Source organism: Sceloporus undulatus, chromosome 4 (assembly GCF_019175285.1).
Source record: "Sceloporus undulatus isolate JIND9_A2432 ecotype Alabama chromosome 4, SceUnd_v1.1, whole genome shotgun sequence".
In the NCBI taxonomy this organism is placed as follows: Eukaryota; Metazoa; Chordata; class Lepidosauria; order Squamata; family Phrynosomatidae; genus Sceloporus; species Sceloporus undulatus.
In genome coordinates this window covers 223,210,445-223,234,025 of record NC_056525.1, presented here as the reverse complement: position 1 = coordinate 223,234,025, position 23,581 = coordinate 223,210,445, and the positions used below count along the sequence as shown (strand labels likewise).

The following is a 23,581-nucleotide window of genomic DNA, read 5'->3' as shown; positions in this document are numbered from 1 at the left end:
TAGCTTCAGATTGAAAGAAGGAACAAAGGTATGGTGGTGGATTAAACCATTTAAGCCAGTCAGTGGTAAGTATGTGCCCCTTAGAAAACAGCAGAATATGAAGGCTATCATAGGGTTTTCTTGGTAAGATTTATTCAGAGGGGTCTTGCCTTTGCCTTCCTCTGAAGCTGGGAGAATGTGGCTTGCCCAAGGTCACCGGTTTCCATGGACAAACTGGGATCCGAACACTGGTTTCCAGAATCATAGTCCAACACTCTCAAATTATACCATATTGACTTTCTAGTACAGTGGATTGTTTTGTACCTTCAAGTCATTTGAGTTATGGCAACCCTAAGGCGGTGGTTTCCTGGGGCTGACAGTGTGTAACTTACTGAAGGTCTTCCATTGGGTTTCCATGGCTGAGCGGGGAATTGAACCCTGGTCTCCAGAGTACTAGTCCAGTGCTCAGACCATTACATCACACTGGGTCTCATTTAAGCCTTCTTTAATCTTGTACTGAGAGAAAGGCAGGATAATAATTAAATATTTCAGTAGTGTACAATGGTGGCAGACACTCTTGATCTATAGAGAAGAATTTATTGTTTGGGTACCTCCATTCCTACTTTAAGTATCTGTGTGAAAGAATGGCTTTAATTAGGCAAACTTGTAAAAACGTTATGGTTGCTGGTCTTCACTTGTTTCCTGTCTTCTCTCACACTATGGATGTATACAATCATCCAGTGGTTTAGGATCACTTATCTGCATACTTAAAAAGTGTAATAGAAAGTACATATCTGCATGACCTCTTTTTGAGGTGCTGCAATGCACAGCTGGAAATGTAGGCAGTTGACTGTAAGTAACAGTGCGAATTTCCATATCCTTTGATTTCAGCACTGACAATCAAAAACAGATATTACAATTGTTCCTGTTAGCTGTATGAATGAGAGGACAACTTGCACAATAATACAGTTTATTCATGACAACAATATACAGGTTATAGCCATCAAGAGAAGACAACTAGCATAGGCTGCATCTAGTACCAAAGAATGTTATGCAAGCATTTTGAGATAGATGGAATCAGTTATTCAAACCTCTGAGATCAATATTGGTAACTAATTTATTCATTTTTCTGGGAACCAAAGACTTATTCAACACTCCATTTTTGGGGAAATGTTTAACTGATACTTCAGAGGAAATGCTACCCTTCAACAAATTCTCACAAGGCAAGTAAGAACTGAAGCTAATTAAAAATAAAGTTAAAAAAGAACATTTTAGGAAGTAATATCATGTGAAAAGAAAAATATGGGAATACTTTCTACTTCAAATCAGCCATGTTTTTTTTTTAAAAAAAAACCAATATCTCTAAACTAGCCATATTCAGAAAGTTGAGTGTCAGAGGAACTTAGGATGTCCATGACTACATGTAAGGTAATGTATTTTTGTTACAGCATTCAACAGACTTTCTGCTACAACAGAGTCTTTAGCTGCTGCATTTCCAACCCCCCTTTCTTTTTGACTCCATGTTTTAGGCCCTAATTGCTAGTTTTCTCTCTGTACAGGATTGTTTTTATTAGGTTCACTTGGCTCGTCCATCGATGGCACTGGAGTAATGGCAACATAATCAACATACTTCTGACAGTCTTCAGGCTTCACATGTGCTGATGCTGGTGTAAACCAACTGTGCCCCAATCATCTTCCCCTTCTCTTAGGCTCTTGCTTCATATTGCCACAGAAGACATTAATGGAGATGAAGAGATGAACATGAAGTTTGGCACCACCCTGAAGAACTGTCGTCATCTAATGGAATGTGCAAAGGAGCTGAATGTCCAAATAGTTGGCGTCAAGTGAGTAGACTGGTCATTTAGCTTTCACCTTCTCTTTGTTGCACTGCTTGTTTTAATTTGAGATAAAGAAGGAGCAGAGTTGGCATTTTATTATTTCTATAGCCACACTTTCACTTGTGCCTCATACAGTACATATTAGTAAAAACTATTTAATATATTACCTTGTAAGTCCAAAAGCAGTATTGGTAGCCGAAATAGGAGACTGAATTTTTAAGGGATATTGATTTACATTCTTTGTAAATATTTGTCTTAGATATCCATTGTATAATGTGGGACGCCTCCCTCTGTTTTTTTAATTGATAAAATGATAAAATGGCCCTTTTATGTTGGAGCCTTTTCCTACAATAACTTTAATATTTGATGATTACATCATCTAGGTTCCAGAAAGTTTTGATTCTGAAATGTAATTGCATTCAAATAACTGTGTTTCTGTGCCTCAAGCATAATCTGGCATATGGTTGGGGGGGAAAAAAAACTATGAGCAGCGAAGATGGTAAACAGAATATTTAAGCCAAATCCTTCATTACTAACATTGCATCTTTTTTGCTCCCCTTCTCACAGCTTGTTACTTGTCTTGTGTATAAGCACCTACTCAATCCTAAATTTATATATTTACAAGAAAACCCAGTATTTGAATGGGAGTTATTTCTGAATAACTTCGTTTATTTTCACAATCAGCTTATTTGGTTTGGTGGGCAATAGTCATCTGCCTGAATTCATCCATTTGGTTTAGACTTGGTCATCATGAGAGAACTGGGAAACTGAGTTATTGTTACATACTATTTTTCAGCTGATGTTTAAGTGTAACAGCTGTTGTTAAGAAACAAAAATGATCACGAATACTGTGATAATAGAATATAGCTAAAATGTTATGCCTGTTCAGGAAGTACTTAGTCCCTAGGGAGTCAATGGAAGCATGACCAGTTGATGGTGCCTCTGATTCTGTGACAGCTTAAAGAAATTGTGGAGGAGAATCATCTTTGATTGTGGGACATTTGATTCCTGTCTCTAGGATAGAATTTCAGGATCATATTGCCTCAAGAGGTGATATCTGGTTTGATTTTCAGCTATTTACCAAACACTCTTCCTCCTTTACTAAAGCTTGTAATTAGCATTATAGCTTTTGGTCATAAATACAGAATTGAGAGTATAAAAAGAAACAAACGTCTTCTTGTGGCATTGCTGTAAACTGACATGCATAATGTAAATGGCAACACTTATGTTAGGAAATAATGATACAGTATTTTAAAAAAGAACCTCTTAAAATTGCCTCCATGTTTCTTATTTAACTATAATAATGATCCGGGTAGTAATATGAATCCATTTCTTTTGTCTTTTTCTTTTTTAGATTTCATGTTTCAAACTCTTGCAAGGAAACTCAAGTGTACAAAAATGCTATTTCTGATGCTCGCTGTGTATTTGATATGGCTGTAAGTGAAGTGTTGCATCTATATACGCACACATTACATATGCTCAAATTATACCAGAAACCTGATTTCCAAATATAATAAAATCCTTTTAATTTGTAATGTTAAATTCATGGTTCTTTACTATATCACGGCATTATTTAATCAACATCCCTGCATAAAGAAGGGGCATTGTGCATAAGAACTAAATAAATAACATTTGTGTTCTAATACGGGTGTTTTTTTGATTACAGTGGCTTCTATCCATTAGGTCAGGGGCAGAGAACCAATGGCTCTCAAGGTTCTAATGAACTACCATTGGCTTGGTTGTAGTTCTTCCCCTTACATTTAGTATCACTATCAGGAGAGGCGCTACAATCAAGCCCTCATGAGCCTGGCTAAAACTTTCTTCAGCTTGGCTGGTGGTGAGGAATGATGGGAATGGTAGTTCCTGGGGAGCCATAGGTTCCCCACCCTTGATCTAATGGATAGCATGATTAGAAGCTGTTTGTACAAGAGGGACAATTTATACAGATTCTACTTGCTGCTGTAGCCCCTTAGTCACATCCTGTGCCATTGTGGAATGTTCACTGATCCTTAGAAGAAGCTTTTTTGCTTTTAGGAGATTCAAAGAGTTGTAGCAGAAGGGATAAGAAAGACCCATTCTGTGAGTGCAGCTCCATTTGTGGTTTGTTTGACCTGAGCTGTAATATTTGCTTAACTTCATTTTATCATACAGTTGAAGGTACTTAATCATTTATGTCTGACCGAATGTAAAGTCCTTGTGTCTTACTACAGACACCCCTTGACATTCGCAGCTTTGATACTCAAAGTTTTGATTATTCGCAAGGTCAAGGCCGCCTGCATGCGCACTTGTCCTCCTCCCTCCCGGGCTTTTCCCCTTGGGACAAAGCCCAGGAGGGAGGGAACAGGTAGGAAGGGTTCATGCACCAACCCTGCCCTTTTCCCAGACGGATAACTGCCTTTCCCTAGGCAGCTGTCTATCCTGGAAAGATCTGTGGGTGGATTGATCCTCCTCCCCTTTCCAGGATGGATAGCTGCCTGGGGAAAGGCAGCTGTTCACCTGGGAAAGGGGCAGGGAGCCATTTAAAGGGACAGGAGTGCAGGTGAAGAAGAGGACTGCCCACCTGTCCCTTTAACTGACTAGCAGGGGGGTGTTATTCGTGGTTTTTCCACTTATTCGCAGGGGTCTTGTGCCCCTAACCTCTGCAAAAGTGGAGGGCCTACTGTATATAACTGCTTGAAATGTAACAACATTGAAATGAAATATCCATCTTGTAGAAGAATTCAGTATTTTGGAAACCTACATTACTAAATGAAAAGAGCATCAGTTATAAATAGCAAACTCTTTGCATTTTATTTTAGGAAGAATTTGGATTTACCATGAACATGTTGAATATTGGTAGTGGCTTTACAGATTATGAATTTGATCTGGAAAAGGTATGGAAGCTTGTGTTTTCTTTTATTTTCTTACAGAATTCTGATAGCTAACTTAGAACCAACCTCATTTTTTCAGTGAGTCGCTTTCAGTTAGCTGAGACTTGCATTTAGAGTGAATGTATACTATGAGATTACTTTTTACAGCAAGCAAATTGTACTGTGTAGATGCTACGTACTGATATAAGTTGAGAATTGGATTGTGTTAATTCAGTTCAGGTATGTCTTATGGTCATGATATTGTATTTTGATATAAAGAATATGGTTGCAGAGCCAGGAGACCTATGTGGAATATAATGGTAAAGAGTGCAGGGCCAGGATAAATCATAATGCTGGACTTAGGCCTTATCATGCTTAGAGCAGATAGATGTACTGAAATATACAGGCCACATAGATGTATTGGCCACCTAGCCCGAAAAACCCACAAAAAACTATCAGTGCATTCCATTAAGTGACTAATGTAAATCCCACTGATTTTATTTCCCCTACTTTTAAGTAAATTATGTCTAGAACTGACCTTATGTCTTTGGTATATGAACTATTACTGCAGTATGTTGGAATCCAGTGTATTGTATTTTAATATATAATATTTTTAACATAAAACAATGCTAACACTTGCTACAATACCTAGGACTTGTGTTGGAACATCATACAGAAACCATGGCCTGTTACAGACTGCCAGAATAAAGCTGCTTCGGGTCTCTTTGGAGGTATGCTATTTAAATGATACATGGGTCCAGAGGTCGCGCCAAAGCCACACTCCATTCCTAAGCACTGGAGTGCAGCTTTGGTGCAGCTTCCGGATTCTTAGGATGCATGCATCATTTAAACAGCATACCTCCAAAGAGACCCGAAGCAGCTTTAGCTATTCTGGGCCAGTCTTGTAACAGGCCCCATGTAACACGGTTTTATAAGATATGCACTTCTGGTCTGAATTCAAGCTTAAAGTTCTAAAGCAGTTGGACCTTGATACCTGAAGTGTGCCTCTTCCTATATACACCTGCCTGAGATCTGAAATCTGCAGAAGTAAACCTTCCTCTGTGCCCCATCAGGCATACATTGTGGAGGTGTAGATGAGGGACCTCTACTGTGACACCCTCCATTTAGAGGCCCAGTTGGAGAACATTGCTGTCATTCCCGTGCCAAGTAAAGACATGGTTGTTTACTAGACCCTTTTAGAGCTGATGGTTTTATACAAATCTTTCAAATCACTCTTAAACTATTTTAAGTAGTTTCCGTGTGCCTTATCCCAGCTTGTTAAATTGTTTTAATTCTTTTAGCAGTTTTAAAATCATTTTATTGTTTACAGTGTTTTAAGTGGTCAAGTTAATTTCATTGTATGCTGCCCTAAGATCTTTAGGTAAAGGACAAGATATAAATATCTTAATAAATTCGTAAAAGGAAAAGACTTAATTTAGGTTCTCTATGTTCCCAGTTTGAAAACTAGAAAAGCACCTGATATAACTAAAAGTATGAAGAGTACTTATGCATTGGACAAGCTCCGAGATAATGCTAAGCGTGCTTTAATGTTGCATGAACATGCCTTGGCTGATGTGCTCACATTTTCCGCACCCCTTGTCTTCCTTAGGAATGGCCAGTGGAGTCCCAGTCTACAATTCTGTGATTCCTCTCGTTCACTCCAAATGAGAAATAAAAAATCTGTTAAGTATGCTTTGTAGAAACCCGTTTTTAAATTAGGGTGCACAACAGATGGGCAATTTGTCTCCCCTCCCCCGAATTCCCTCGTCTGAAATGGCCACTGCACGTGCTACTGTTCCACAAGCATTATCATTTTGTCCTTCCTATTTGCCCCCTGTCCTTCCTGACCAGAAGTACCACTGATCTAATGCCTTACTTAATTGTTTTCTCAATTTTGATCCCCCTACAAGCAGACTTATCAATGCCACCTCTGCCTCCCATTTTTGCCACTGTTTACCCTCATCAGCAGAAGATTCAGACCTCCCAAATCCCTCTCAAAGCACTTTAACTGCCATGGCTCTATGCTATTGAATTCTGGGAATTGTGTTTTGTTGTGACAGCAGAGCTCTCTCACAGGGAAGACTGTTTCACAAACTACACTTCCCACCATTCCATAGCATTGAGCCATGGCAGTATAAAAATGGTGTGAAACTGGATTATTTCTGCAGTGTGGATGCAGCCTAGGAGGATATTAAAATAAGACTATTTTTAATAGTGAGTTAACTGGTTTGGAGGTTTGGGGAATGGCTTAATATGAAAGCCGATGCCTATATTAATAATAAATAATATAATAATAATAATATAAATAATAATACAGTGGTGCCTCGGGTTACGAAATTAATTCGTTCCGTGCACCGTTGTAACCCGAAAAGCCTTCGTAAGCCGAATTGCCATAGGCTAATGGGGAAAAGCCGCGATTCCGTGCGAAAAAGCCGAAAAAAAAAACAAAAGCACCAAAAGTTGGGGAAAGCCGCGATTCCGTGCAAAAAAAGAAAAAAAAAAAAAAAAAGCCGACAAAAGCACCAAAAGTTGGGGAAAAGCCGCATGATTCCGTGCGAAAAAGCCGAAAAAAGCACCAAAAGTTTTTTCGTAACCCGAAAAAACATTCGTAACCCGAAACAATAATTCCCTCTATGGGATTTTTTCGTATCCCGAAAATTTCGTAACCTGGGTATTTCGTATCCCGAGGTACCACTGTAATATAATCATAATAATAATAATATATTTATGGCCTGCCCAATCACAAGGAATCTGGGAGGGTTACACGCACATATGTGTATACACACACACACACCACACCCACACACACAGAGAGAGAGAGAATAGAATAAAATAAGATATAAAACAGAGTGATATAGTCACAGTAATTCACAGCTAGGCCTGTCTTTTTCACTCCCTCCCAGGCCTGATGAGATGACAGTTGGCTAGAGGGAGGGCTCTTCTTCTTGAAGAAGAATTTAATTTTAATTATTTTAATTTTATATTCTCATTAAATTTAAGAAAAGATGGTGGACAGAGTAACGTAAGCCACAGTAAACAGGGAGATGAAACTGGTAGGGAAGCTTATATTATTGCTAGGAACATGCTGCATCACACTAAATGCCTTATCTAGCATAACATTCTCGTCCCACAGTGGCAACCAGTGATTTACTGGAAGCTGCCAGCGGAAAAAGACACAAATCACACTCTCTTGCTTATTGCTCCCTATCAGCTGATATTTATAAGGTATACTGCATTTCAAACTGAAGACAATATCAGCCATTTTGTCTAATCATCTCTTGATATTCTTATTTTCCATAAAGGTGGTGGGTTGTCTTTTCTTATTTTTTAGCCGCCAAGAATTAATCTAAGAACAAACTTAAATTTGAAGAGAAATTTATAAATTATAGGTGCCATACTCTTCAGGAAATATTTAAATGTCTCCTTTTATCTTCTAGGTTATCCTGTTGTCAGCCCTTGCTTGATACCTACTTTCCTGAAGAATCTGTGTGTAAATGTGATCGCAGGGCTGGATGCTATTATGTTTCATCTGCATTACTCTTGCAGTTAACATCATTGCCAAGAAAGCTGTTCATCTGCTGAGCCTCTTTCAAAAGTAAGCAAAAAACCATCTGCTGTTTGTCAGCACAGTTTCAGATCCAATTTTTGCTGAAGATCCTTCCTGAAATTAAGTCCTCTCATTAAATAGTTTGTTTCCTATTTTATGTGGCTCAAAAAAATGTTTAAGTTTAGCATTTAAATACTAGCCCTGTCGAGGTGACCCTCACAAGCAGTTTGCATTAAAATACTAAAACAAGTAAGATTTTAAGAAGGGTAAAGGCAAACTATAGAGATAATTTTTGCAAAGCTAATTCACCTGTGGCGGGTGGGAAGAGAGTTTGTTTTGGTTAGGAAGCTGAGAGGCTGTTATTGGCAGCGCTACTACCAAGATCAGTTGCAGTAGCGTCACTTGGGAGGTGCGGACTGTGTTAGGTGACACCCCAGAAAAGGGGGTGACCTCTGGCTGGCCCCCGCAGCTGCAGGTCTGGTTTACGGGGCTCCCCGTGGCTGGGGGCACATGGGGCTTCTCCAGCCCCATAAATTGTCTCCCCGTGAGTGACCGACCAGATGATACCAAACCTAGGGATGCCACCGATCAGTTGATGTATATAGTATATATTTAGTTGCCCTCTTTTGGAATATTTTCTGCATTAGGTTGTACCTCTATTCCCATACAAACAGGCTGATTTAGATTACAGTATCTTGCCTGTAGGACAGGAGACAGAGAGAGAGATTGTCCAGATATATAGTCCCTGTCATTCAGCACTAGTGGTTTTTTAGGTAGTTGCAGTACCAACATCTGGAAGCCACATGTTCCCTCTCTTGTGTACGATTATTAATTTAAAAGTAATTGAGCAGATTTGCTAAGAATAGCATGCTGACATGCATGTCAGACTGACAGGATATTTTACTTTATTTAAAGGATTGCCAAGGATCAGGTTTAAATGATTCTTCATATATTTGGTTCAAGTTGTGTCTCCTATAGTTCCTTTACAATGTTTTTCTTTAAGTCCATGATTTCCTAATAAAACTTTCTTAAACTTTCAAAGAGAAACTATACATTGAAATTTACTGTGAAACTGCTATTAAAATGTATTTTTTTTAAAATGCAGAACAAGCCGAAGTGATGACCAAGTCTTTCATGTACTATGTGAATGATGGTGTTATGGTTCTTTTGCAAGCAATTGTCTGACAATTTGACTACTGTTCCAGAGGTTCACAAGGTGAGACCGCCCTTATATGCTGTAGGACAAATCCTCTAACAATTTATTTGTATTACTTTTATAGTGTTTGGGCTCTTTCAAGTGGTCCAAGAGTTGCCACTTAAGTTATAATGCTTGTCTGTGATGAATGAAAAAAATACACACTGAAATTTAAGTGTAACAATTGTTTTTGTGTAGAATACAAGGAAGATGAGCCTTTATTTGCAAGCAGCCTTTTGGGTCCATCCTGTGATGAGCTTGATCAAATTGTGAAAGCTGTCTTCTCCCGAGCTTAATGTTGGAGACTGGCTACTCTTTGACAATATGGGTTCTGGTACTTTGTGGGTGAACGAATCTGCTTTTATATGACTCCAAAGGCCACCTGTTTACTACAAATGTCAATTGGCAATGGTAAGTTGTATTTTATTATTTATTTTCCACAATTAGCCTAGATTGTGATGAGATCTTGCATTTTTGCTTTGAATAATATGTAACTTACATCTAGTAAGGTATGACCATGATGGCAACCTTTTAGGGACCAAGTGCCCAAACTCAAAGGTTCCAGCAACCAGGTATTACCTGTGCCAGGGCTGAACTTCCAAGGGGGGCAGGACTTCTTGGGGGGGGGGGACTTTTGCCTTTCGGGGGTGGGTCTGTGCCCTCTTTCCCTCTCTCTCCTCCCCCCCCCCCCCCCCGCCTTTAGCTGTCTCTGGAGAGACAGCTGAAGCCTGGCAGGGCGGGGGAGGGGGAAGAAGAGGAGCAGACATGCACCTGTTCCTCTTCCCCCCACACCTCCCATATGTCTGGGTGCTCTCCAAAATGGCTTCAACTGCTTACAGAGGGACAACACGTGCCACAGGTTCGCCACCATGGATCTAGACAAAGATATACAATTGTTTGTATGTGTGTTGTACCATATCTATACATACGTTATTTCAGTAGTTAGAATGCATAGATTTTGATATTGGGTAAACTACGTACAATTTGCCATTCGTCTGAATTCTCACTCGTTCACTCCTGAACATGTAAATATTTCCCATCTTGACTTATTTCACAGATGCACATGTTTAAACACATCGTCTTTAGAAGCTGTATGTTTAGGTATTATTTTGCATAATTGGCTGACTTCTCAACACGACTTTTGAGTAGCTTTTTACCATGTCTTTTTAATCACACACCCATTCATACCCATGACTACCTATTGAAAGCATAGCATAATTGTTTGGCTGTTGGCTTTAAGAGAGTTGCTGTTTGTGAGGCGTGGTCTGATAGTAAGTGAAAAGGGCAAGTGTGAAAGAAATGGATTGACTTGTATCAGTGGGTTCATTTTTATCACAGTCTTTGTAGAGTGATGAATTTTTAAATAAGTTCAATAATCAAAATTCCGTTTCCCTCAAATTCTTGAATACATAAATCTTTTACTCTAGTTTTTCCTCTTATATTGAAAGCACAAAGATTAGACACAGAATTAAAATCAGGCAGCCTAATTTTCCTAATTGGCATATTGGTTTGTTAGTAGAAACTCACGAATAGTTAAAAAGTAGAAACAGAAGTATAAATAACTGCAGTGTTTTGACAAGCCAAAATTACTGGGATAATTACATTTCTTCTGATTTCTTCCACTTTTACTGAGCATCTATCTGTGTGTTTTCCCGGTGTGAGATGCAAGTGCTGGATTCACCTCTGAGACCATGATGAAGAATTCTTCTTTGTGCCTTCATGCATTCAGCTGAGCTCTGAGACAGCGATTTTCTATGCAGCTTCTTAACACAGGCATAGTGATTCATTTAGCCTTGCAGTTGCACATCTGTAGTCTTGTCTGGTCACAACATTTCCAGTTGGAAAGAAAAATGGAACAATACTTGAATGAATATATTAAAACTTGAACATCATTTGTGACCAGGCAACAAAACCAGCTTACAACTACATTTCTCTGGGGAGTAAGGGTATTTAACCTAATTACTATACAGATTTAAACATGTCAAATATTTTCACATCCCTTCAGCATTTTAAATAAAATATGCAACCAAAATGGATGACTTAGGTTTAGCATATGGAACACCCATCACTTGGTTCTCTGTTTTAAACTAGTTTACATACAAGTACCGTTTTTATCACTAAGTGATTTCTGTTAGCAAAGTCTTGTTACAAGTTGTCTTTTCCCCCCGATATATGAAATGTCAGTGGGACACCAAGTGTGACTTCATCTAGCTATGTTTACGTGTATTTAGAATGTGTAAATTTGTTGCTTTGAAACTGTTAGTCTTAATAAATGATAAAATTGCATCATAGTCTTTGTTGTATTTCACCCTTGGCGCTTACCAACCCTTGTATGATTTTCAATAAAAATTGTGTAGAATTTGCTGTCCTGCCCCCCAATTCCTGCCTAACACCTAGGGAAAAGTATGTCTAAAGCAGCACCATGAGAATTTAAGTGCAGACAGCTGTGTGATGTAATTTATTCATAGATTTTGACAATTATGTTGGCACAAGCCATTAGATCATGAGCACTGTATTCAAAACTCTGAAGTGCATTGTGTGGATTTCTTTAAGCATCTGTATTTAATTATTCTACTATATCAAAATACTCAATTTGTGAACTCATAGACAGTCCATCTAATAGTAAGTAACCACCTTATAGTACCTTAAGCAGAAAGCATTAAACTACTGCTCTGCATCTTTTGGCTACTTGAACAGTAAGGGCTAATTTTACATACTGCTTAAGCGTACTCAGACACTGTTGGAATTGAAAGCGGACCATGGCTTCCCCATAAAGACTGTATACGCATTGTGTCTGCACGTCCCTAACTTTCTAGCAGAGCGTAACTTGTTGATGGCATTCAGCCTTTAACTTAGTGCGAGCTATCTGACGCCTTGCTCGTTCGGAATATACAGTTGGGAACAAGTTCACTTGACACTACACTCAAAGTGCCTTTCAGCATATGATTTAACAAGGGCGAGAACACTGATTGTTACTCTGTTAGACCCTTTCACTCCTCGATAAACGCAATTTAATTTATTTTGCTAACCTTGTCAGCTTTGGACGACTATTTTTACAATGCAGAAATTAATTTGAAAATGGCAGTTTAATATTCCTTATTAATTTCATGTTGTGAAATGGCTGCCAAGCATTAAATGCATTTATTACTAGTGCTGATCCACACGAAGTACCTCTTCTTCCAGTTCAGCTGGCAGCAAAAATGCATTGTTGCCTAGAAGAATGGCTTTGGGAGCATTTTCCCTTCACCCTGAGTCACCATTAAAAATACCAGCGTTTACTATCATTTGCAATAGCTTTTCACTTGTGTGAAAGGTGTCTATTGCTGAATCCAGTAACCCCTGAGCATAAAATACAGCTGTGAGCATATTAACAAGCACAATGATGAAAAACTCAAACTTCATTTCAGTTTCCCAATTCAAAGAAAAAAAAAAATCCCAATTTCTATGCATCTTGAATTCTCAGTACTCTGCCAGGGTTCTATCAGGCCAAGAAATGCGAGGAGTGCTACTATCATATCAAGCCTCATCAAGCCCCAGGAGTCTGCTATCACGGTTTTAGAACTGTTGTGAGTTTTACCAACTCTGTTGTACAATGGTACAGTCTGTATTGTATTTGTGACCAGTTTGCCATAAAAAAACTTGAATAGAACTTGGTATGTATTTGACATTTACTATGCTAAAAACCTATCTTCTGTTTACAATATTGTAATATCAAGTTTTGAATAATTCAAATCATATAAAACTGAATGACTTTCTATATAGCAGACTTAAACTAGTGGAAAACTTTTGTTCTTATTGTATATATAACTAGATGCCTTTTGGAGACTGTTGATTCTTGAGCTTTATGGATCATAGAAATTCTATGGTCATGCTTAATGGAGGAATTAGTATTGTGAAAAATAATAAGCCATGCACCATAATTCACTTGCTGTTCCAGACCGATTAACGAAGGAACCAGTTAGCAGGTCTAAAAGGAGAGGGAGCTGTTGCCAAGTATTTTCATTGGGACGAGTCTCTTGTATTAATGAGCTTGTAATTCACTAGCATTTAAACAGTCTCAGTTCCAATATGACTTCAGCATCGGCAAGTACATACTCATACATGCACCCAATATTTACCTCCCACAGCATCTTGAAGAAAACAAACAAGTGGTATTATTGCCACTGAGGAGAACTGGGGACTAGCAATCTTGCCTTCTTAGTCCCAGAGCACCACACCCAATGTGCCTTGCCCATAGCATATCACTGTTTGGGAAAAGTGCACTACTACCCGTTGTTTATAGGATAATCTAGGAAGTTATTCTTACCAAACACGACTCAGACTTTCTGGTCTTTAACTCCTGTTGTAGTCTCAACTTGAAGCATTATTTGATTTACGATCTGGAGCACACCCACTGAATGGGACTTTACATTAATGACAATCCCACCTATTAACACTAGATTTAATCTTATATGTTTCCAGTCTTATAACAGTATGATGCTTTGCTCTTGATTGTCCACGTTAACAACAACAACAACAATCAATTTACTTATGTGTTTCCCCGCCCTCTCCAAAGGACTCGAAAGCTGGTTACACGATACTATCAAAATCAATACCATACAATGCAATACAATACACTATTAAAAACCCAAAATGGTACATCTATACAAACCATCATTAAATACACAACAAATCCAACAGCATCCAACAATCCAGGGGTAAGACCAGAATATCATTACTCGCAGCATATTGGTCATTAAAGACACTCAACCCCCTCTTTCCGGGGGGGGAAACGCTTGTGCCAAAACGACGTACGGTTTTCCATCTCCTTTTTAAATGTTTCCAAAGAACTCATTGAAGACGGAGCTCTTCTGGAACGTGCTGTTCCAGATCTGCGGGGGGCCTGCTCTAGAAAATACGACATTTCAGAACAAGGCAAATTTCATCACTTTGGTTCCACTACCTCGTTCTTTTAAAACAAGTTGTCAAGACTGAACACTTACAGATACTCTATCTATCCCAAAACTATATGGTCTACCATTGAAAAAACTGGATCGCCCCCCTCTCCTTCATCTGGACACTCCTCCTATAGTGCAGTTATGAATTTAATGCTGCAAACCACATAGTACCCACATTTAACCGTGTTATTTATTGTGGGATTGAAATCCTTAGGCGCGTTACAGACCGCCCAAACAAGGTGCGGTTCTTTCGCCTCTGCTGGTTGCTGCTTCCAGAACCACAGCAGCCCAAAAACGCCGCAAGTTCCCGTGTCTCTTGCCTTGCAGCAAACAACATAAGCGCCCAAAATGGCGCTTCTTCCTGGGTTTGCGGAACGAGGCGCGCGCAAGGTGCATGACGTGCGGACACTATCGGTCCGATACGTCAACAAGTGCGGCCCCCGTCTATATAGGTGCCGCCATCATTTGTATGTGCCAGAGTGCGTATTAGGGTTAGGGGCGCTCTGCCACCCCTTTCCTACCCCCAGTACGCACTCTGTTGTCATACTATACTGCCCGTCTGTAAGCGGCCCCAGATTACACTTTGTAACGTGTTATAAATCTCCTTCCCTGACATATAGCCCCAGACATTAAGCTTTATTTTCAGTCAAACTAGTAGAAATTGATGCTGACGCCTCAGAAGACAACTTTACACGTTCAAGTGGCGGAAATTTCAAGCAAATTGCATTTGGTCCTCATTGTACACGGCACTACATTCTTTTCCTGGATTGTTGATGTTTTTAAATGTTGATATGTAGACGGGGGCAGATTCTTTTTTTTTTTTTTTTTCTACCATATGTCAATTGTCTGCAACTCCATTTTTTATATTAGGATTCCAAGTTGTAGACCCACCCACACAAAAATGTTGCAGGAGTTCCTCCTATTCTGGGTACTAGTCACAAGCACAGGCCTCCTCCAGATAACTCCACTTGTATGGTTTTCACAGCAAGATATTTTTCTCCACTATTCCATTTTTTTACAAAAACCTAGCAGTCAACCTACATTTGAGGCTTTTAATGCGCACACACTGCAGTGGATGGGGTTTGGAGGGCTTTGTTTGGGCTTTTTTTTTTATTCTCTTTGGAATCTTTATTTCTCTCCCACCTTTTGGTACTTCAGTTATACTCCCTCTTTATTGTTAGTACACGTACTCCCTGTTTCAGCTGTTATCCATAAATTCATTGGACCTGCAGTGTGCAAGACCACACATTATTGCCGCTTAGGCAGTTCTGGGATATAGCTGGAACAATGACTGTCCTGACATAACAACTTGCCTGCATCAGCAACTGCCCTAATGTTTGTACCACTGTCTCTGTGTTGGCTTTCTCCAGTACTGTTAAAGCTTGCCCATAAAGTTCAAAATGGAAGTAGATGTCGGGGAACACCTTAGGACAGATGTGCCCATAGCTTTCGTGCTCCCTGGCATCTCCTAGATGGAAAGAGTTCCCATCTGCAAAATCCCTACAGAGGCACTGTTTGTCAAACGTACAACATACAAAGAACACGGAAGAGCCCTGCTTAGACCAGAGCAAGGCCCATCCAATACCAGTCTGGTTCAGGCCTTCTATTCCCACCGTTGGTTAAACCATTTGCTCTATGGGAAACATCCTCCAGCATGACAGGAGTGTTTACACCACCCACCCACTCATGCTCCCAGCAAGGGCTAACACCAGACTGTGAGGTAAAATACACAAACTAAGTAATACTAACTGATGACCTTCGTGTCCAGACATTTACTCACTTCCCTTTTAAAGCTATCCACACCTCTGCTGGTCATCCACTTGCCATCTCATGTTAGCAAAAAGTTTCCATTGCAATTTCACCCTGACTATTTTTTCCAACATCTTCTTGCAACTTGAATTGAAATGGATTGTACATTATTGTTGCCCCTGTGATGTATACACGAACTATTCTACAATGAGGTTACAAAACTATTTTTATGTTGCAAAGAAAACAGTTAAGCCAACAAACCAAATACACATTGCACATGGTTTTCTTGCATATAAGTATTAACCACATCCTCAGCTAAAAAACACCTTTCATAGCAATTAACAGCTGCAGGTCTTCTGGAGCAACGTCTCTGTTGAAGGGTTCTCATCCCTTTAGTTCTTCAGATGTTTTTGCACCAACTTCCAAAATCCTTCTCATGAAGTCCCCCATGCTGGTTGGTATTTTCTGGGAACTGAACGTCCAAAGCTGCTGGACAACGCAAACGGGTAAGAACCTTGTGCCTCGACGCTGGTGGTGACAGTGGTTAAACTGCCTGTACTCGCAGCCACTCACTCACAACATCATTGAGGTTGAAGAGTTCAATTACCAGCAAAAAGGGCTCCAAGCTCGAGAACCGGCTGTCATTCCTTCCGAGATCACTAAACCGAGATCACTAAACAGTGAGTACACAGAGTTATGTGGCCAATGAGCATTACACTTTGTACAACCCACGTTAGGGAGTTTGCGGTGGGGAGCGCCGTTAAGTGTGCACTGATATAGCGGTATACAGGTCGGCCCTCCTTATACGCGGTATGTTGCCATGCACGCGGATTTCAGCATACGCGCCATGGGCAACAAATCCAGGAAGTTGTCCCTAAATGGTGGCGCCGCCGTGCATTGCATGCCGCCATGGGGACAACGTCCCTCCCTTCCCCTCTCTCCGTCCCCAACCTCTTTCCTTCACCTACACTACATGCCCTCCCTCCTTACTTACCTTTTCCTCCTCGGTGACGCACCCTGCTGCTGCCACCCACCACCGCCTCGCGCCGTTAGCAGGGTGGGAAGCCGCCTGGTGGTTGTTTTTTGGAGGCAAGAGAAGCCGGCCCTTCTGTGGCGGTGGGCGGCAGCTACGAGGATGAAACGCCAGAGGCCTCTTCGGCCTCCTCTCTGCCCGCCACCGCTGCACCGCACCTCTGTGCAACCGGCAGGCGGATGCGGGCTGGAGGCCTCTTGGCCTCCAGTCCGCCCACTTGGCCCTTTGCACAGAGGTGCTGGCAGTTTCTTGGCCTCCAGGCCCGCCACCCGGCCCTTGCACAGAGGTTGCTGGCCAGCGGTGGCGGCAGAGAGGAGGCCCGAAAGATGGCTCCAGGTGCTCCTCCTCCTCCTCTACCGCCGCCATTCCTGGTGGTAAAGGTCCGGATGGAAGCACGCACACGCGCCTTTCACCCTGGATTGTAACGCAGCGGAGAGGAGTCACTTTGGCGCTGGGGACCCGCGCCAGAGGACTCCTCTCCGCCCATGCCACGCTGCCGGGGGAGGGGAGGGAAAGCCCGAGTGCTGCTCCTGGAGTGCTGCTCCTGTCCAAGCAGCATATGGTTCATCCCGCTTCTTGTGCCTTACCCCTGGCCTTTTGTTCTCTGACTAACGTCGTTTGCCTTTCCAAAACTTAGCCCTCTGAGTTTTAACTTGAACCAGCCTCTCTATGCATAATTGCAGAAGCGCATACTGTTTTCCCTTTATATTAAAGGACTTTAATGGCCCATTCTGAGAAAGAGAAAAAGTAATGGCTTGAGTTATTTAAGCCTTGATGTGCTTTGCAACAATAATACTTGTATATTTGTTTTTGTACCACCTTTTCCTAGATTGGGACTCAATGTGGCTTACACAATTTAAAAAACATTAGCTAAACATCCACCCCAAAATACAAACATTTTAAAAAGTAAATAATCTGAAATAGGATTACAACCGAATAAACTATAAATTAAAAACATGCACACCAGCACAGGCAACTTCAAGCTTCACCCAGTGTTATTGTTGTTAAGATAGGCCTTTCTATCGTTATCATCCAAATGCCTTCTCAGTCGAAAAGTCTTCGCTTGTCTGCAAAAAAGAACAGTAGGGCGGGTGCCAGTCTAAGGGAGTTCCAGAGCCTGCGGGACAGCCACTGAAAAGGTTGTGTGTTCTCAGGTGCCATGAAGGAAATCAGAATCCAAGCAACCGACAGATGCGCCATCTAGCCTCTGTTTAAAGACCTCCAGGGAAGAAGGAGACTCCATTACACTCCGAGGGAGTGTGTTCCACTGTCAAACAGCTTCTTACTGTCAGGAAGTTTCCTCCTACTGTGAGTCTACAAAAGCTAATGCTTGCCAAAATTCTTTCTTTAAGTTAGTTCTCAAAGGTGCCAAAGATCTCTCTACATACACTCCTAATTACCTGTGTTGACTTTGTAGGCCGTGGTTTGCAACTTAATTGGGGATTATATAGGAAAAAGGGCGGTAAAGTTTATAAAACAACTAAGGGCTGTTTTGGGAATTTTTTTAAACTTCGATTTTAACTTCTTCTAGTGCTTGAAATCTCGTGCCACTGAAGTTCAAACAAGCCTGTTAAACCATTTTAATTCCAGATTGTAACACAACAGTTGTGCCACTTCGAGGCCCATCACTTTCACATTTATAACATTGGGGATTTCTTTGTTTTTAATGTGCGACTTTTCATTTTTTCATTATACTGCACCCTATTTGCCATTCCTCCAGTGAGAATCCATTTAACATTCTTTGGTATCCCTTTTGTCTTAAAAATCGATACTTTGGTATCATCAAGTACAAATGCTGAGAGAAGCGGCTCTTGCACAGTGGCAGAAGAAATGCTTTGAAGCCCAAAGGGTTCCAGATTCAATTGCCCTCTCCAATATATATGGGAAAGGCCACTTTCTGAAATTCTGGAGACTGCTGCCACTCAGTGTAGATGAGTGGACTGAGGCCTGATTGGGGATAACAAAACGCACATTAATTAAATCTTGTGTGTTAAAGCCTGCACAACTTTGCATGACTTCGCGTTGTTTTCCGTTGCTTTCAAGTTGATCTCGACTAACGGTGTGAAAATGTGAATGAGAACATCCTAATCCTCTTATTCTCTACCTGTCTCCTTGATTGAGTCTATCCATCTGGCATGTGTCTTCCTCTCTTTTCTACTTGCCTTAGCCTTCCCTCGCATCATTGTCTTTTTAATGGCCATACATTTCATTATGTGGCCAAAGTGTATGACCAGTATTTAGTTATCTGGCTTCCAGGGAGGTTTTCAGGCTTGATCTTTCTAGGACCCATTTGTCTGTCTTTTTTGAGCTGTCCATGGTATCATAAGCACTCTTTCTCCAGCCCCCACACTTCAAAAGGATTTTTTCTTCCTATTCTGTTTTCACTAGCAGCTCCTCGCTATCCGTAGTTAACGGGATTTTTACAATGGCTTGGACAATTCTAAACTTTCGTGTTCCGCTGTACATCTTTACACGTTAGGATTTTATCTAGTTCTTGCATAGTGCCCTGACTGCCATACCATTTGATCAATGTTTGATCAATATAGGGGAAATCTTTATTTCAATTTCCTATTTCATTCCTATTTCATGCTTGACATATTATTAAAATTACTGCCAAGAAATATTCCCACTAGGGGCACATTTTACCAGTCTAATTCAAACTCAAAAAGTGCATGCAGTCATTAAACCAGTGCTAGCTCAAAGTGGTGGTCTTAGTACATCGTACTTCTGGGGGCATCCATGCCTTGTCCACAGAGTTTCAGCAGCGACAGAAAGAAAACAGTTTTCCCACAGGCAGAAATGTGTTACCATTCCCTGTCCACATCAGAAAATCATGACCTTTCCAGCGTCATAGCCTGAGAAATATGCATTAAACTTTATACATACTATACTAGCTTTTTTAAGCTCGGAGATCTAGACCTGATATAGGTCCTTTTTACTTATGTGGATCACACATTGCTCATTTGTTTAAAAACAGTGGGATAGGACAGGTGATCCTCCCTTCTCAATTAAATTCAATATAATTCCATGTCTGCTGTTGAAAAGAAAGAAAAATACGAATGAATGAAAACACAACTTTGTTGTATGCAGCAGGCAGACAACCCAAAATGGTACACGAATTTTAGAACCAAAGCGTGGCCAGCAGTGGTATAGAAGACTTCTAAACCCGAGTTTGGACAGCAGCTCGATCAATATCTTTTGCTAGGTAGTGCCTCCCCTGACATGCAGTCATAGTTTAAATTACCAAACATTTCTAAACCCTTAAAAAAAACCCCAATAAGCTGCTGAAAGGAAGAAGCACAGTGGTAGGTGAGAGTTTTTCAAGCCAGTATTAACTGTGCAAAGTTCTATAAACTGTCTACTCAGAAGTAAATCCAGCTGAGTTCAAGAGGAAAAAGTATTAGGAATAGTCTTACGATGCCAGATCTTTCATTTATTTGATGGCATCTTTGGGGGGGAAAAGGATAATCTGTTGAATATAAACAACAGAGGGTTACATAACCAATGTTAATATGGCTGAGCTCTCCATTCATCTTCCCCATTCCAAGCTATTTTTCCAGTCTCTTGCCATGCTTGTATTCCACTTTTGTAATAAAAAGGACTCGGATGCCGAGGACTCACTATGACATTCCAGAAAAGTTCAACCACCTCCACCCTACCTCAATTCAGCCTGGTTCGCAACAGCCGGTTCATTTCTGGATAGCCCTGTATAATTACACAATAGACATCTACACAACCACATATATCACCGACTCACTGACCACTACACATATACATGCTCCAGTTTCATCCTAAAAATTACACCATCAAATACAAGAGTTTACCGCCAATTCCCTTTGGTTACAATTGGGCCATCTGCCAGATACATATAGATGCCAAACCATGGAATATTGTAAACAAGCATATTTCTTACACGGCTAATGGGTACCAGTTTTTCAAAAAAAAAAAATGGCAAACAAGATTATTTGTCCCAGGACCTAACTCTTTCTTACCCCTAAAGAACGTAAATAAATGACCATGAACCCCATGAAGTGGTCCACATACCGCAACAAAGCTCCAAGTTGAACCATTTCGAATGTCTCAATCAATTGTGAACTAAAGCCTATTCTGGCATAATCTTGCCTCTTGCAGGGTTTTTATGGCAGATCTTTACTACAGACCAGCCCCTCCCAACCTCAAATGACTTACTTAACTCCAGGGAGGACCCTCAAAAAAGAGAGATGTAAATTTAAGATGGGGGCGGGCACACGGCAGGCAACATTTAAGATGGGGCACATGATCTGCTAACTTTCTCCCCCCATCCCCCATACATCTCCTTGGGAAAAATTTCATCCCCCACAGACCTATCCCGTTACTCACCATTGTAGAGGGTATCCCCAACTTGTGCTCATCCTCCTGTCCAACCATGCTTGGCTTTTTTTCATGCCTTGGCATTGGGCCAAACCAGCCCAAGCCAGTCTCGGTGCCACATGAGGAGAGTAACCACAGAGGATAACAGGGGACAGAAAGGGGGGGGGAGCAAGGGGAACGAGACAAAAACAGGGTGGCAGATACATGGCAGTAGGCGGGGGCGGGCCAGCGTGGACCTCAGAACAGCCAATGGCGGGACAAAATAACGACGAAGGAGGAGAAACAGCAGAATCGGAAGACAGGGGTGCCGCGGGGGGACGACATGAAGAGGAATGCGTAACGCTTGGGCCGCCTGGCGGAACCCGAAAAGCCGCGGATAGCCGAAGTGCCAGAGCGCTGACGGGGGAGAAAAAGCCGCGATGGCCGGGGAGAAAAAAAAGAAAAAAAAAACAAAAAAAAAAGGGCAAAAAAAAAAAAAAAAAAAAAAGAAAAAAAAAAAAAAAAAAAAAGACAAAGCCGAAAAAAAAAAAAAGGAAGGAAAACCGAAAAAAAAAAAACGAAGAAAAAAAAACAAAAAAAAAAAGCACCCAAAAAGGGTGGTGGGGGGCGGGAACCCGAAAAAAAAAAAAAAAAGAAGAAAAAAAAAACAGGCGGGAACCCGGAATCGAAGGAGGAAACAAGGAGGCCCCCGAGGGGAGGGGTCGTGGTGGGGCGCCCGAAAACAAAGGGCGGGTAACCGGGGGGAGGGTAGGGATGCGCGGATCCCGAGGGGTGGGGGCCGGGGGGGGGTGGGGACCACGGGAGACGGGACGCACAAACGGCAGCACAGGCAGGCCAGCATACAGGCCCGGGGAACACAGAGACAAGGGGGGGCCGGGAACATCTAACAACCACAGAGAACAACACCAGTAGTCAGCCCCAAGCACAGTTCAGATAGGGGGCTGCGCAAAGTCGACCTATGGCCAGGGGAGCCACGCGAGTGGCGGGGGGCCCACCCACATACGCAGCACTACGACAGTGCCTATAACGACCGACATCTCTTGCACAGCATGGGAGCCGGGGATGCTTACGGCAAAAGCGGAAACCAAACAACCTGCGTGAGTACGGCCCTGTATGTGTCACCAGCAACCATTGTTTTTTTATTTTAAAAACTGACCACCTTTCACTTCATCACCCCATACCCAGAAGCTTTGCTCTTCTATTGTATTTCACACACAACAACGTGTTTATAAAGTCTCTTTCCCAGGCCTGCATTTCCACTCCCCCATCCGATGAAAGCCGTGATGAAGCAAAGCCACGACTTAAATCTAAGGGCAGGACCAGACCACAGACAGGCTGAAAGAGACATGAAAGAAATGAAAGAATGCCCCCCAGTGCTCTGTGGCCATAAGGGGTGGAACCCTGCGCTTGGCTGCATGGCCCACTCCCACGGCTGTGGGCTGTACCTGTCGGGGCTCTCACCCAGCGCTGCCAGGAGTCAGTTCTCCTGGCTCTTTTTTGATCTTGTCCTCTCAACACTGGAGCACCGCTTCGGAGCTGCTTACAGCTGCTTTGGCCGATGCCTCTAATCTTATGCTTCAAAGCAGCCAGAAGCTACTCCAACTGGCTGCCTGTTTCACCCCCCACGAAAGCTGATGCCTTTGCTACCAATTCTTCTCTTCGTCTCAAGGTACAAGACAACAACTCTCGTGGCAAATAATAATCATAATATCGAATAAAACAATAAAAATAATCGAGGTTGTGTTAGTTTTGGTAATGTAAAACTTTTTTTAAAAACGAAGAAGACGAAGAACGTTAACAATTTGTTTTTTTTGGGAGAGGGAGGGGGAACAAAAAAAGAAAGGAAGCGGAGAAGGGGCGATATGGAAGGAAGGGAGGGCTGGTGAAAACTTTTTGCGAGCGGAAGGAAAAGAGGGAAGAGAGGAGAAAAAACAAAACAAAACCCAGAAATTGGCTACTGAATCAAGCATGCTCCTTTTTTGAGACAGAAAAAAAAGGGGTGGCTGGCTGATGCATAATGGGGTGGTCTGAAGAGAAAGAGAGGATTAGACAGAAGCAGGGAGGAAGGGATTAGACTGTCCATTATACATATAATAGCCTAAGC

At 41.5% G+C, this 23,581-nt stretch overlaps 1 protein-coding gene and 1 long non-coding RNA gene across 3 annotated transcripts in view; one reads left to right on the top strand and one right to left on the bottom strand.

Moving 5' to 3' along the window:
* The window catches only part of AZIN1 (antizyme inhibitor 1), a 54,371-nt gene that overhangs the window by 23,695 nt on the left and 7,095 nt on the right, over positions 1 to 23,581 (top strand). For both annotated transcript variants that reach the window (XM_042465387.1, XM_042465386.1), the window contains exons 6-8: positions 1,689 to 1,823; positions 3,172 to 3,253; positions 4,616 to 4,690. In XM_042465387.1, coding sequence (XP_042321321.1) covers positions 1,689 to 1,823; positions 3,172 to 3,253; positions 4,616 to 4,690 — 292 coding nt within the window. The remainder of the gene's footprint in view (positions 1 to 1,688; positions 1,824 to 3,171; positions 3,254 to 4,615; positions 4,691 to 23,581) is intronic.
* Positions 1,327 to 23,581, bottom strand: part of LOC121929628 — a 27,583-nt gene continuing 5,328 nt past the window's right edge. The window contains exon 2 of the long non-coding RNA XR_006103704.1: positions 1,327 to 1,866. This is a non-coding gene — a long non-coding RNA (uncharacterized LOC121929628). The remainder of the gene's footprint in view (positions 1,867 to 23,581) is intronic.